At 63.0% G+C, this 13,514-nt stretch overlaps 1 protein-coding gene across 3 annotated transcripts; it reads left to right on the top strand.

Moving 5' to 3' along the window:
- Positions 1 to 499: 499 nt before the first annotated feature.
- LOC140915092 (uncharacterized) lies at positions 500 to 12,972 on the top strand. 3 transcript variants are annotated; one of them, XM_073354560.2, is made up of 8 exons: positions 500 to 831; positions 1,674 to 1,765; positions 2,846 to 4,206; positions 7,124 to 7,276; positions 8,972 to 9,113; positions 9,733 to 9,869; positions 11,104 to 11,205; positions 11,449 to 12,972. In XM_073354560.2, exons 3-8 carry the CDS (start codon positions 2,914 to 2,916, stop codon positions 11,563 to 11,565), a joined length of 1,944 nt encoding a protein of 647 aa, XP_073210661.1. In that variant the 5' UTR covers positions 500 to 831; positions 1,674 to 1,765; positions 2,846 to 2,913; the 3' UTR covers positions 11,566 to 12,972. The 3 variants fall into 3 exon arrangements, with proteins under 3 accessions (XP_073210661.1, XP_073210663.1, XP_073210664.1); XM_073354562.2 differs by lacking the exon at positions 1,674 to 1,765; XM_073354563.1 differs by lacking the exons at positions 9,733 to 9,869; positions 11,449 to 12,972 and having other exon boundaries at positions 11,104 to 11,199.
- The last annotated feature ends 542 nt before the right edge of the window (positions 12,973 to 13,514 follow it).

The following is a 13,514-nucleotide window of genomic DNA, read 5'->3' as shown; positions in this document are numbered from 1 at the left end:
CAAAACTCGTCTGTGTCGTTGCTTCATAGAGGTCGAGAGGTCTGGATCCCCCTTTCCCAGACGCCCCCGGACAATGACCCTGCGGTTCCGGGTGTTCTGAACCCACCCCCGGTTCGGTGGCTGGTGCCGGTCTCTGGTGGAAAGGAGTGTTCTGGGCCGAGGTTGTGCGAGGGGCCGGGAGAGGTGAGATCCTCCGGGAAGCCCCTTCTGGAGTCAGGATCACGGTTGGGCAGCAGACGTGATGCTCACGTCGCTGTGGGTTTGGTGCCGAAAACCACCGGAGCACCAGTCCCGGCCTCTGCCAACCCCAGGGGGGCACTAACCCATGAGGACCCCATCCCACTACCGGTGGAGCTATCGGCAAACCGACCCCGTCCACCTGACACTGCCCACGCAGCCGCCCTGGGCCCTTAACAAGCCGTGGGCTGGTGCTGGGCACACAGCCAGGGCAGCTGGCAAAGCCCAGCCTCCGGAGTTGGCTGCACATGCGTATGGGAGGGAGCTGCTTTCGCTTTCCATCTGACTGGGGCTTGCTCTGGCTGGCCTTGGTTGGCACCGATGTCCCACAGCTGGTTAGATCCCCTGGGACGGGCGGCTTCCCCAGCTTGGAGTTCGTTGTGGGTTGGACAGGCCACTGCGGGTCAGGCTCCGTGGGGCGGCGTCCAGCCAGGGCTGCTCGTCTAGGGTCTGGCAGCTGCGCTTCCTCCCCTCTCCGTCTCGCTGTGGCTGTTCCGTGGCAGGGTGGAGAGGAAGGAAGCTGGGGTGGCTGTCGCAGAGTCGGTGCGCTCGGGCTTGGGCTGCGGAACGTAGGCCGGAGGATCTGAGGCCAAGGTAACGGGCCTTGCCCGGGTGGGGGTTTCATGCAGGCCCTTGGATCTGTGCGGCAGGCTCCGGCACCAGAGTTTGGGGGTGGAGGGTGGGGTAGGGGGGGTTGGATCTGGGGCTGTGCGCTTGGGTGGGAAAACAGCAAAGTGCTGTCTCTAGGTGTGGGGGAGAATGTGGCAATAAGCCACCCAGGGTGCTGTGCAGCCACTGCCCTCTGCTGGATGGAGCTGGAGCCACTGTGCTGTGTGTCATTGGCCATGTACTGCCAACAGCTGATGGGGATTCTCTTTGGGGTCGGGGCCTGTGCAGGAGGGGATCAGAGTTCTGATGGGGCTCTGCTCGGCAGCCTGGGGTACTGGGGTGGTCACATTGGCACTGATGGGGTGTTCAGGGGCTGATAGTGATCCTGGGTAACCGTGCAGGGGAAGGGGCAGTGAGGCTCTGGTGCAGCCGGTCTGGGGCGTGGGGCTTGGATTCGGATGCTTCGCTGAACACTTGGTTGTGAGGATAGGCACCGTGTGTGTGCGGAGGGCGGGGGGGGGGGCATTCTCGGGCACATCCCATCAGGCTGGAACCAGAGCCAGAGGAGCCTTAGGCAGGGTCCCATCTAGGCCTTCTGGAAAAGGGGCCTGAGCTGGGGAGTGGTGGGGCATTGACAGGGCACTGCTGCCAGGGAGCTCACAGCGGGTGGTTGGATCTGGCTTGGGCCCTGCTCTGGTGGGCAGGATTGAGGCCTTGCTCATGCCAGGCCTAGAGCCCCACCTGTGCTGGCTGAGGGAGCGTACAGGGTGCAGAGCGCCCGCCCCTCAGGATCCGTCTCCCACACAGACACTCCCCTTTCTCTGCAGCTGATCCCCGGATTGGTGCCAAGCCGTGAGCGTGTGTCCGTGCGGGGCTCGTGGGGCAGATCCCGGGCGCCATTGAGGTCGGGGAGAATCCAGTAAGTTCCTGAGTGGGGAAAACTCTGAGAACAGAGTGAGCGATGGAGAGGCAGGGACAGGTCACAGGTAACGGAGACTCAGCCCCTGGGAGGGGACTGACCCTGCTACTGGCAGGGCACTGCGGGGAGGAAGCTCGCAGCCGGCGTGGCAGCGGGGCCCTGCGGCGCAGAAGCTCACCCGTTCTTGAAAGCGTTAGGACAGGGCTGAGGCAGGCAGCGGGGGCCCCCAGGCCCTGCCTGGCCCCTTGGGCTTCCAGCCTTGGCTATGGTGCTGTCCCATTGACTCCCCGTATAGGGGCCATGGCAGCTCCTCCAGCCCGTGAGCATCGGCGTGAGAACAGCACCCTCTTGTGGCCGCTCTGCCAAGCCCGTGTGCGGACGAGGCTTGTGGAATTCCCTCATTGAAGCAGGGCTTGGAAACGCACCAGAGTCAAAGCCCCCGAGGCTACTGGCTCTTTGCAGCCAGTTCTAGAGGCCTGATCGCCTGCCAGCTCCCCGCCGATCAGCCCCCTCCAGCCTCCAGGCCAGCCAGGAGATAGAATCACATTCTGCGGGTTACCGGATAGGGGGACCGCCAGCGGTGACCTGTGCCAAGCGGGTCGGGCTCAGCCCGGTTCCGGGGGGATGGATGTCCACGTACAAACAGCCCCCACGCTGGGCACTAACCAGACCCCTTACTGGCGACCCAAGAGGGGCCCGAGGACTGAATGGGGCTGGGGCCCCAACCCCCCTCGCCCTAGAGGCGTCGCTGCAGGGCCGGCCGGGGTAGGTGGCCCACCCAGCACCCGCCCACGCGGGACACCCAGGGAGCAGTGGAAAGCCCCTGCTACGCGACTGAGAATCCACAGCGTGCCCAGACCTGGATCCAGGGTGGGCTGGGAGCCTGCCTGGGGTGGGAACAGACCCTGAACTTCCCCTTGTCTCTCCTCGGCCCCAGGCTGGGGAGATCTGCTCAGGGAACGGGTCAGTGACGGGTCCTGGGGCTGGATCCGAGCCAGGGAGCGCGTTGCACCCACAGGCCCAGCGACTAGCTGGCCCAGAGGCCTGCGCCTGATACCGCTGTCCTTTGTCTCCTCCCAGGGCCGGACCCGAGGGCAGGGGCCCAGCAGCTGTTCCTGCCGGGGAGCCATCATCTGTGCGGGGTCACCATGCAGCGCACCGGGTCCCCCATCACCACGGAGACCGACATCGACCTCACCGCCGCGCTGCTGCCTTCGGGGGGGACGCGGAGCCATCAGCACGCCATCAAGACGGCCGTCAGCGAGACGGGGGCGCTGCCCGCGCCGGGCTACGAGGGTCCCCCCCCTCCCACCGGCTGCCGCTGCTGTGGCCTCGCTATGCTGCAGACGGGAGCCCAGCCCGGCGCCGGCTGCCGGCTCTGGAACACCCCCTACCCCAAGCTGCCCCCGGGGACCTGCCCAGGAAAGGGCTTTGGCCAGTCCACCCTGCCGTTCAGCTTCGGGACCAACTCTGCGCCCCCTCACCGAGACCTGACCCTGCAGCACGGCAAGCTGCCCGCCGGGACGGCCAGGCTGGGCAGCGGGCCTGGGGGAGAGCCAGGGAGGTGCAGGGGCCTCAAAGTCCTGGATCTAGAGCTCTGGGAAGGCCCAGAGACCAAGCCAGGGCTGGAGGACGGGACGGCTCCCCCCTTGGCCTTGGAGAAGCCCCCCATCCCAGAAGACTGCTCCCCCTGGGCTGAAGCTCGGCTCTGCTCCGTGCAGCTGGGACGGGATGTGTCTCTGCCCGAGAGTCACCGTGTTCTCCAGGAAGAGCAGGGCTGTACAGGCGTCCCTCCCAGCGCAGCTCTCGGCCTCTCGGCGGGCAGGGCGGGCGCACGCCGGGCCGAGGGCACAGGCCGTGGGCTTGACCCCATGGCATCGGAACCGGCAGCCAAGCCGCGGTGGGACGGCAGCATCGCGCTGAGCGAGGGTGCGAGGGAGCCGGTGATCAGCCGGGAAGGGGCACGGGACATCCCCCATCCTGTGGGGAGCAGGCTGGCCCCGGGCGCCCCCCCTGAGCCAGACCCCCTCTCAGCACACCCACCGGGAGAGGAGCTGCTGCCGGAACGTCCTGGCGGGACAGAGGAGGGCGCGGTTACGAGACGGCCCCGGGGCACCGAGCTGGGGAGGCGGCCGGGCACCGGCAGTTCTGTTTGCTCGGTCAGCCCGGACCGTCAGAGCAGCAAGCCCGTCTCCCAGGAGCCGGCCAGCCAGGCCCAGAGAATCGGGGACCTGGGGCCCGCGGGTGCGAGTGCTCCCACTAAGATGTCCGTGGAGGACGCCTACGGGAGGCTCACCAAGGCGTGTGGCCTGTCCCTCCTGGAGAAGCTGAGACGGACGTTCCTGGACGTTGAGGGCGGCTGCTTCTCGCTCCTGGATTCCGGCCTGGTCTTGGGGCGAGTGGAGGAGCACCCGGCGCTGGGGCTGGCCGTGCTGCCCATGGTGAGTGCCGACAGCTCGCCGGCAGGTGCCCGTCTCGGGAGTCACTGCTGCCTGGCAGGGAGCTGAGCGAGCGAGGAACCTGTCTCAGGTTCAGCCCCTCTCCCACGTGCCCACAGCCGGCTGCTGCCCTGTGTCCCCGAACCTGCTAGTAACTGTGACCCCCAGCAGGGTTCTTTGCCAGGGCATCCCCTACTGCTATGGGGGGTGGGGGTCTTGGCTAGATGGGAGGGGTCCTGTTATGGAAAAAGTTGAGAACCCCAGGATTACAGGAGTGTCCCAAATGTGCCAGGTGCGGTACACAGCTAGGCAAGGACAGTCCTTGATTCAGTGAGATTATTGGTTTGAAGCCCCCACCCCCCATCCGGCTATCTCAGCCCTATACTCCCCCCGCTCCACAGCTCTGCGATACCCTTTGATCCCGACCCACAGCCTCCCTCTCCCCCTCCTCACCGGTGCCCCCATCCCAACCCACAGCCCCCGGCAATTCTAGTCCTGCACTTTTTTAAAGGCAGCCTGCTGCTCACGCCAAGCCTCCAACCGGTTTCCCTGATGGTCCCGAAGAGCAGCTAGCCAGCTCCCTCCACTCGATCACTGCCCTGTTCTCGCCATTCCCTCTGGAGCAGCTGGCGCTGGCCGCGGTCAGGGTACTGAGGACAGGACACTGGGCTAGATGGACCGTTGGTCTGACCCAGCCTGGCAGCTCCTATGTCCTTACCCCCGTTGTTTCCCCTTGAGCTTGAGCCAGCGTTTGCACATAGCACTCTGGGTGTGGACAGGCAGGGCGGTAACCCACCCTCTGAGACGCTCTCCAGCCCCAGAGCTCCTGGGCCCTCCGCAGTTCTTCACTCTGGTTAATGCCCCTTTCCACAGAGACTCACACCACAGCTGCTGATCAATGGAATACCTGTGTTAGCAGGATTAACCCACAGGTGAGCCGGACTCTGGCTGTGTATTTGCCAGTGCCCAGGTGAGCTCGGGCCTGGTCTGCCAGCATTACACCTATGACCCACAGTCAGGCCAAATCCCCATAATGCACCTGGTTAACTGTACAGCTGCTGTCAAAATTCCTTCCTGACCCTGCAGGTTTATGCCCTGAAGCCTGATCTCTCCGTGAGGTTCACGTACCTCTAGGCGGCTTGATGCAAGGCCCTCCCTGGTGGTTCCCGGCTACCTTGTGTTTCCTTTCACCCCCAAAGGCCATGTCAGGCGCTTGACTTGGTACCGCATGATATTTTGCAGAAAAAACTAGCACGGTATCAAATTAACATGGCCACAGGACATGGATTAATCACTGGCTGATGGGTCTCAAAATGTAAACGGGGAATCATCATTGAGCAGGGGTGTTTCTGGAGGAATCCCGCCACGGTCGGTTCTTGGCCCTACACCTCTTACCATTCTGATCAGTCACCTGGAAGGAAACCGAAAATCTTCCCTGGTAACGTTTGCAGACAACACACACGAACTGGGAGAGTGGGAAGTAATGGAGAGGACAGATCCCTGACACAGGGCGAGCTGGGTATAAGCAAACAATATGTATTTGAATGTGGCTAAATGTCGACATCTAGGAACGGAGAATGCAGCCAGCTGTAGGGGTTGGGGGTGGGGGTCGCTATCCTGGCAAATGCCATCCAGTCTATATGGTGGACTTGCTCTTTCAGAAAGCTTTTAACAAGGCTCTTAAGCAAAGTAAACTGTCGTGGGCTAAGATGGAAGACCCTCTCATCGCTCAGTGACTGGTTAAAAGATAGGAAACAAAGGGTAGGAATAAATGGTCAGTTTTCAAACTGGAGAGAGGTAAATAGTGGTGTCCCCCAGGGTCTGTCCTGCGCCCAGTCCTATTCAGCATATTCATAAATGATCTGGAAAAAGGGGTAAACAGCGAGGTGGCAAAATTTGCAGATGGTACAAAACTACTCAAGGTAGTTAAGTCCCAGGCAGACTGCGAAGAGCTACAAAAGGCTATCTCAAACCTGGGTGACTAGGCAACAAAATGGCAGATGAAATTCAATGTTGATAAATGCAAAGTGATGCACATCGGAAAACATCATCCCAATTATACATGTAAAATGATGGGGTCTAAATTAGGTGTTACCACTCAAGAAAGAGACCTTGGAGTCCTTGTGGATAGTTCTCTGAAAACATCCACTCAGTGTGCAGCGGCATCAAAAAAGCAACCAGAATGTTGGGAATCGTTAGGAAAGGGATAGATAATCAGACAGAGACTATCATATTGCCTCTGTATAAATCCCTGGTACGCCCACAGCTTGAATACTGCAGGCAAATGTGGTCACCCCATCTCAAAAAAATTATTTTGAAAAGGTTCAGAAAAGGGCAACAAAAATGGTGAGGGGTCTGGAATGGCTGCCGTATGAGGAGAGATTAATAAGACTGGGATTGTTCAATTTGGAAAAAAGACGACTAAGGGGGGATATGATAGAGGGCTATAAAATCATGACTGGTGTAGAGAAAGTAAATAAGGAAGTGTTATTTACTCCTTCTCATAACACAAGAACTAGGGGTCACCCAATGAAATTAACAGGCAGCAGGTTTAAAACAAATAAAAGGAAGTATTTCTTCATACAATGCACAGTCAATCTGTGGAACTCCTTGCCAGAGGATGTTGTGAAGGCCAAGACTATAACAGGGTTTAAAAAACAACTAGATAAGTTCATGGAGGATAGGTCCATCAATGGCTATTAGCCAGGATGGTCAGGGATGGTGTCCCTAGCCTCTGTTTGCCAGAAGCTGGGAATGGGCGACAGGGGATGGATCACTGGATGATTCCGTATTCTGTTCATTCCCTCTGGGGCACCTGCCACTGGCCACTGTCGGCAGACAGGATACTGGGCTAGATGGACCTTTGGTCTGACCCAGTCTGGCCGTTCTTATGTTAATTAAAATGCCTTCTCCTTTCCAGCGGGATGGGCGGAAGCTGGCCACGACCCTGCCCAACTCCAGCCTCTTCCTGTACTATGCTCTGGGCCGCCAGTTCTACGTCACGGAGAAGCTGGCAGATCGCTGGTTCCGAGCGCGGGACCGGGTCACCGGGGAAAGCATGCTGATGAAAAAGGTACGTGGCCAAGGAACTGCCCTGTCCGGAGCCCCAGAGAGCCCTGGAGAGGGGGCCTGGGCTGGGCCCGCTCTGGCCAGCCGGGGACAGTCCCACGTTGGCCTCTGCGGGGCTGCGTGGTGGGAGGAGAACTGGGAGAGCGGCCCACGGTGAGCGATGAGGACATTACATGGCTCTAATGCACTGTCATTCGACAACCTCCTGGCTCCTGCTTCCCGGGAAGGGGTCCCCCCTTCACTGGCTGTGAATCTGATGGTCCTGAAAATTAAAAATGAACCAAATGTTGCAGCAGCTGAAAATGGAGTGGAAGGTCCTGGAGCTGGGAACGTCCCCCAGCTCTGCCGGTGCCCCTCACTCCTGACCCACAGCCCCCTTCTAGCCCAGCTCTGGGCTCCCCCCAGCTCTGCCGGTGCCCCTCACTCCTGACCCTCAGCCCCCGGGGCTGTGAGAGGGAGCCAGGGGCAGGAATAGCAGTGGGGCCCATCCAGCCCAGCACTAACCATTAGGCCATTGGGTTGATCGTGGGTCAGGGCGACACAGAGTGTCTGAGCCTCTCCTCAGCACCTCCCAGGGCCTGAGGCACACGGACCCCCGCGCCGTCTCTGCTCCCCATCCCCAGGGAGCGCTGAGCTTTAATCACCGGCTCCTCCAACCATTTCATTGGTTAATCACACCTGCCTGGCTCCCGGCACAGCACAGGAGACCTGGGAGGACACCAGGAGCTGTGTGGGGGGGAGAGGGGGCGTCAGCGGGTTTTGCATGTTAATAGCAGAGCTTAATATTCATGAGTAAATATTTGCAGGAGCTAATGGGGTGGCGGCCGGGCGGGCGTAACGAGCGTGCTCCCCCCGCCGGTGCAGGCGGGGAAATGAATCTGAATTTATCATGATTAGGTCAATCCAGCAGGGAGCGTGGGGGCTGGCGGAGGGAGGGGGAAGATGGATCTGTGCAATAAAATTAAATAAGGAAGCCAAATGGAGCCACTTCTCTTATCTGCAGCGCGCAGCGGTTCCTCTCTCCTCCTCTCCCTCCTCCTGCTTTGCTGATTTCTCTCTTTCCTCAAATTTATGAAGCCAATTATGAAGATGAGGTTGGAAGTTCTCGGAACTTCACTAAATGCAAAGTGTGGTCCCTGCTGTTCCCATCAAATTAATTAACCGAGCTCTATTGATGGCCGTCGACAGCGGCCTCTGGAAACCGGCACCAGATTTAGCTCCGGGGAAGAGCCAGCTTCGGCTTTTCCGGGCTCGCAACGGCTCAGCCAGACCTGGCAGCTGACCCCAGGGCCTGGCCCAAACGAGGGGGTCGGAGTGGGGTGTCCTCGGTCCAGAGCCGAGGCGTGTTTGGGGAGGGAAAGGCCAGGAATGGGCATTTGCACCCCTGTTCTCAGGGCTGTAGGGAATGCAGACAGAGACGGGCTCCCTGCCCCGAGGAGCCTGCAAACCACACACCTCTGTGTATCCTGGAGGTCGGCAGTCAGGGGTTGTGATGGGGGGAGCCCAGGGCTGCGGGTTGGGAGTGAGGGGCCCCATCAGAGCTGTGGTGGGGGAAGGCCAGGGCTGGGCTGGCAGGGGCTGCGGGTCGGGAGTGAGGGGCCCCGGCAGAGCTGGGGGGGGGGGAGCCCGGGACTGAGGGGCCCCAGCTGATGCTGGTTGGGGCCCAGGACACAGCCTCAGCTTCTCCTCTGTTTGCCAGGTGCCCGTGGTCTCCGACTGGAGGAAGATGTTACACAATTTCCTGTTCCTGCCCCCTCACCCCAGGCTGCTGGTGCCCTACGCTGTCCTGTACGACCGCAACGGCTCCATCCTCTACCTCATGGAGGACAGGGACGTGCACGGTGAGCGCCCGGCTGGGCACGGAGGGGTTAGCTGGGGGCAGCCCGTGGGCGCCCGCGGGGCACCAGGCTGCAGCGGAGAGGTTCCCGCCGGCGTCCCGTTAATAGAGGGGCGGGAGGCAGGCGAGCGCCGAGATCCCCAGCCCCTGGCCCAGGTCAGGCTGGAATAGCCTTGGGGAGGCCCTGGCCCGTCTGCCCCCCAGCCCGGCCAGGGTCTGGCTCTGGAAAAGCCTGAAACGCCGGAGAGGCAAGCGAGGGCCTGAGTGCCTAGTGGCTCCCAGAGGCGGGATATGGGCTAGTGGGCCCCCCTGGGCTCCCAGGCGTGCGGGGCAGGATCCCAGCCGGGTGGCGCGTCTCTGGGCAGCCCCTTTCCTCCTGCAGGTTGCCTGGTGCCAGCGGCTCCCTAGAGGGCCCTGGGGCTGGGAGCTGGGGCTGGTTGGTCCTGCTGGGTCACCTGCGGCATTTCTGGTCCCCGAGTCTGACCCGTGGGTGCTGGCCGGGCACGTTCTCTGGTGGCCGCTGGCAGCTGCCTGGTCCCAGGAGAGGGAGGGTCGTTCTCTGGGACGGTCGCCCTGGGGCTGCAGGGTCCCGGTCGCTGATCTGTCTCCTCTGCCCTCCTCAGCTGTGGGGCGGCCGCCCGAGGGGCCCAGCCTGCAGGGAGCTCGAGCCCTGCAGCAGGTGCTGAGCTTCCTGAGCTTCTGCAAACGCCACCACTTCCACCCCGGGGACGTCGGCGCGGCCTCGATCTACACGGCCCAGGTGGGGCCCACTCTCTGCCGGGGCCGTCACACCCGCTGCTCTCTGTGCAGGGGGCTTGCCACAGCCCATCCCCCGGCTCCTTCCCCTGCAGCAGGGGGCGCTGTGCTGCGAGGGGGCTCTCTAGGGGGCGCTGTGCTGCAGGAGGGCTCCCCAGGGGGCGCCGTGCTGCTGGAGATGGGTGGATGGGCTGCCTTGGGGGCGCTGGTCTGCAGGGGGGGCTCTCTGGGGCACACTGTACTGTGGGGGGCAGGTGGGGGGGCTCTCTAGGGGGCACTGTGCTCTGGGGGCGGGGGGCTCCCTAGGGTGTGCTGTGCTGTGGGGGGCAGGTGGGGGGGCTCTCTAGGGGGCACTGTGCTCTGGGGGCGGGGGGCTCCCTAGGGGTCGCTGTGCTGCAGGGTGGTGGGTGGGGGCTCCCTGAGGGGTGCTGTGCTGCCAGGGGGCAGGAGGGGGGGCTCTCTAGGGGGCACTGTGCTCTGGGGGGTGGGGCTCTCTAGGGGCGCTGTGCTGCGGGGGGCAGGCGGGGGGCTCTCTAGGGGGCACTGTGCTGCAGAGGGCAGGTGAGGGGGACTCTCTAGGGGGCGCTGTGCTGCAGGAGGCAGGCAGGGGGCTCTCTAGGAGGCTCTGTGCTGCAGGGGGCAGGCGGGGGGCTCTCTAGGGGCGCTGTGCTGCGGGGGGCAGGCGGGGGGCTCTCTAGGGGGCACTGTGCTGCAGGGGGCAGGTGGGGGGGACTCTCTAGGGGGCACTGCGCTCTGGGGGGTGGGGCTCTCTAGGGGGCGCTGTGCTGTGGGGGGCAGGCGGGGGGCTCCCTGGGGGGTCCTGTGCTGCCGGGGGCAGGTGGGGGGGCTCTCTAGGGGGCGCTGTGCTGTGGAGGGCAGGCAGGGGGCTCTCTAGGGGGCATTGTGCTGCGGGAGGCAGGCAGGAGGCTCTCTAGGGGGCACTGTGCTGCCAGGGGGCAGGTGGCGGGGGCTCTCTAGGGGGCACTGTGCTCTGGGGGGTGGGGCTCTCTAGGGGGCTCTGTGCTGCAGGGGGCAGGCGGGGGGCTCTCTAGGGGTGCTGTGCTGGGGGGGCAGGCAGGGGACTCCCTGAGGGGTGCTGTGCCGCAGGGAATAGCGCGGGGGGCTCAGAGCTATGATCTGTTGCCCAGGGCCATGGTGGTGGAGCCGGGGTGACTGGGAGAGGGGGGCAGGTTCGCGTGGGGTTTCACCTCCTCCCCACACTCCTGTCTTGCCTCCAGGGCATCTGCTTTGACCCCAGCAGCCTGTCCAGCAGCGAGGACCCCTACGCCTTCCGGAAGAGCATGAAAACCTGCCTGCGCCCGCTGCTGGCCCAGCACCAGGTAAGCCGGGCACGGGGGGGGCGGCTGCCAGGGCTAGGACTGGGCGGCCGGGGGGCTGGTGGGATGGCTCAGGCTGGGGGACGGTCTCCCGAAGGGACTGGGGGGGGGCCTCGGGAAGGGCAGGGGACAGGAGCAGGCGGTGGGGGTGGCTGAGCTCAGTGAACACCCGCCCCCCCCCCGCCCTGACAGGGCAGAGCAGGGCCCTCCGTGCTGGTAACTCACCCCCCGTCTGGGTCTCCGCAGGGGCTCGCGGGCCTGGACTCCCTGGTGGACAGCATGTGCCAGCACCTGGAGGAGGAGGAGAGTCCGGAGCCCAGCGACACGCCGAGCAGCAACGCCCCTGGGGCCAGCCCCAAGTGAGCGAGCCCAGGCCCCGCAGCTGCCCCCCTCCGGAGATGAGCACGTCCCTGGGATGCCTGGAGGCAGAGCGCTGGGATCCAGCTGTGGACGCTGCTGGCAGGGGCATCCCAGGGTGGGTGGGTGCACCGGGGGGGCGGGCGCTGGGTGTGGGGGTTGGCACCGGTAGCCCTGCTCTGGGCTGGGCCATCGATGAATTCAGCGAGGTGAGAGGAATGACACGGATTGCAGTGGGGCGCCGAGGGGATCTGTGCTGGCCCCTTGGCTGCAGGAGCCCCACAAACCCTGCAGATGGGCCCCAACTCCCCCGGCTCATCGGCAAACCCCCCAGCCCTGGCCAAGGACCCGCGGAACGCTCCAGCATCCCTGTTCCCAAAGAAGGCAGGCCTGGGACCCGAGAGCGCCTGGCTCCACCTGTGGCCTTCACCTTTCTCGTCACCTCGGTTGTGCCTCAGTTTCCCCATCCCCGCCCTGTGGAGAATGCTGCTTTCCTACCTGCGAGGAGCCGAAGGGTTGTGAGGGGGGGCTGAGGTCCCCCCTGCCAAGTGCCTTCAGGATGCAGAGCCCCTTGGGTGGCCCCAGTAATTAGCACAAGGTAACGAGGCTCAGTGTAAGATCAGGGGAAACGGACAGGCTCGCAGGCTGGCCGGCCGGGGACTTAGGGCAATGGGCAGGTGCTTCAAGGACCCACTTTTATAATCATGCATCCCAACCTCTGTAATAAGTGTATCCTTCTGCAACAAAAAATAGTCCTTGGACATACATATATTTTGGCTGAACCCTCTGATAGCTTCCCTTTTTGAGGAGTGGCCCGTCCCGTGAACGGGGACTTCACCGTTCTTCCCGTGGGCGCGTTGCACGGCGGTGCCCTCTGCGCTGGGGTTGGTGCCGCGGCGGCCGTTCTCCGAGACGTGCGTTTTGCCGGCACTTGTTATTTAAAGGGAGGGGCTGAGGTCGGGGCTGCGTCTACACTGGCAGCGTCCACTGGTGCCCCGGCAGCCTGGGCACGTCGCACGGCGCTGGGATGGGCTCGCCCCTCGCTGTGGTAAATAGACCAGGGCGGGAGGCGCGAGCTATGCCCATGGAGGAATTCTTCTATCAACCCCGGGGTGTCTCCGCCGGGGCTTAGCTCGGTTAACTGCAGCGCTCGGAGAGGGATGATTTTCACAGCCCTGAGCGATGGCGTTGGGCCAGCCTGACTCAGTGTCTGGACCAGCCCTCGGGGAGGGGAGAGCAGGCTTGGTAGAATCGACCAGGACAAGACACGGGCTGCGGGTTCCTAGCGGGGTTAGCGGGCGGGGCATGGGCGAGGTTTTCTCCGCCCAGAGCTTGTGGGTGAAATTCACCCCAGTGCCAGGGCCTGGCACAAGCCTGGTATGCCAGCGAAGACCCACGTCAGCCTCTCGCTTTCAGTGGTGCTACGTGGGAGGTGGGAGGGCAGCAGAATCTGGTCCGGTGATGTGGGGCCTGAACCAGCTGCAGGAAACGTCAGTTCCGTTCCTGGCACTGCTGCTGCTTTGGGGAAGTCATGACGCTGCTCTGTGCCTCAGTTTCCCTTCCCGCCCCTTGTCTTGTCTGTTTAGACGGGGAGGGCCAGGGCCTGTATCTCTCTAGGGGGCTGGGCAGCGCCTGTCACAATTGGACCTTGAGCCCTCTGGGAGCCTCTCACAAATACAAAAACGAGCTCTCCCTAGCTAAGGGCGAGCAGTGGGGAACTGGGGAAGGGGCCCGGGCTTGGGACCTGATCTAGAGCGAGCGGGGGCCTGACCAGCCCGCTGGGCTGTTTCCGGGCAGCATGTGGGGTTGGTTTCCAGCCCGCTGGCCGGGGCTGGGATTAGCTGTCGCTCACGTCGCCCCAGCGAGCTGACGCCGGTGTAGACACCCTTCATGGGAGGAAATCCCAGCTCCCGAAGGGCTCTCTGATCTCACAGACAAAGGCAGAGCTTCAAGAA

This window comes from Lepidochelys kempii, chromosome 7 (genome assembly GCF_965140285.1).
Source record: "Lepidochelys kempii isolate rLepKem1 chromosome 7, rLepKem1.hap1, whole genome shotgun sequence".
Lineage (NCBI taxonomy): Eukaryota > Metazoa > Chordata > Testudines > Cheloniidae > Lepidochelys > Lepidochelys kempii.
Note: the sequence above shows the minus strand (reverse complement) of the source record. Positions and strands in the feature narration are given on the sequence as shown.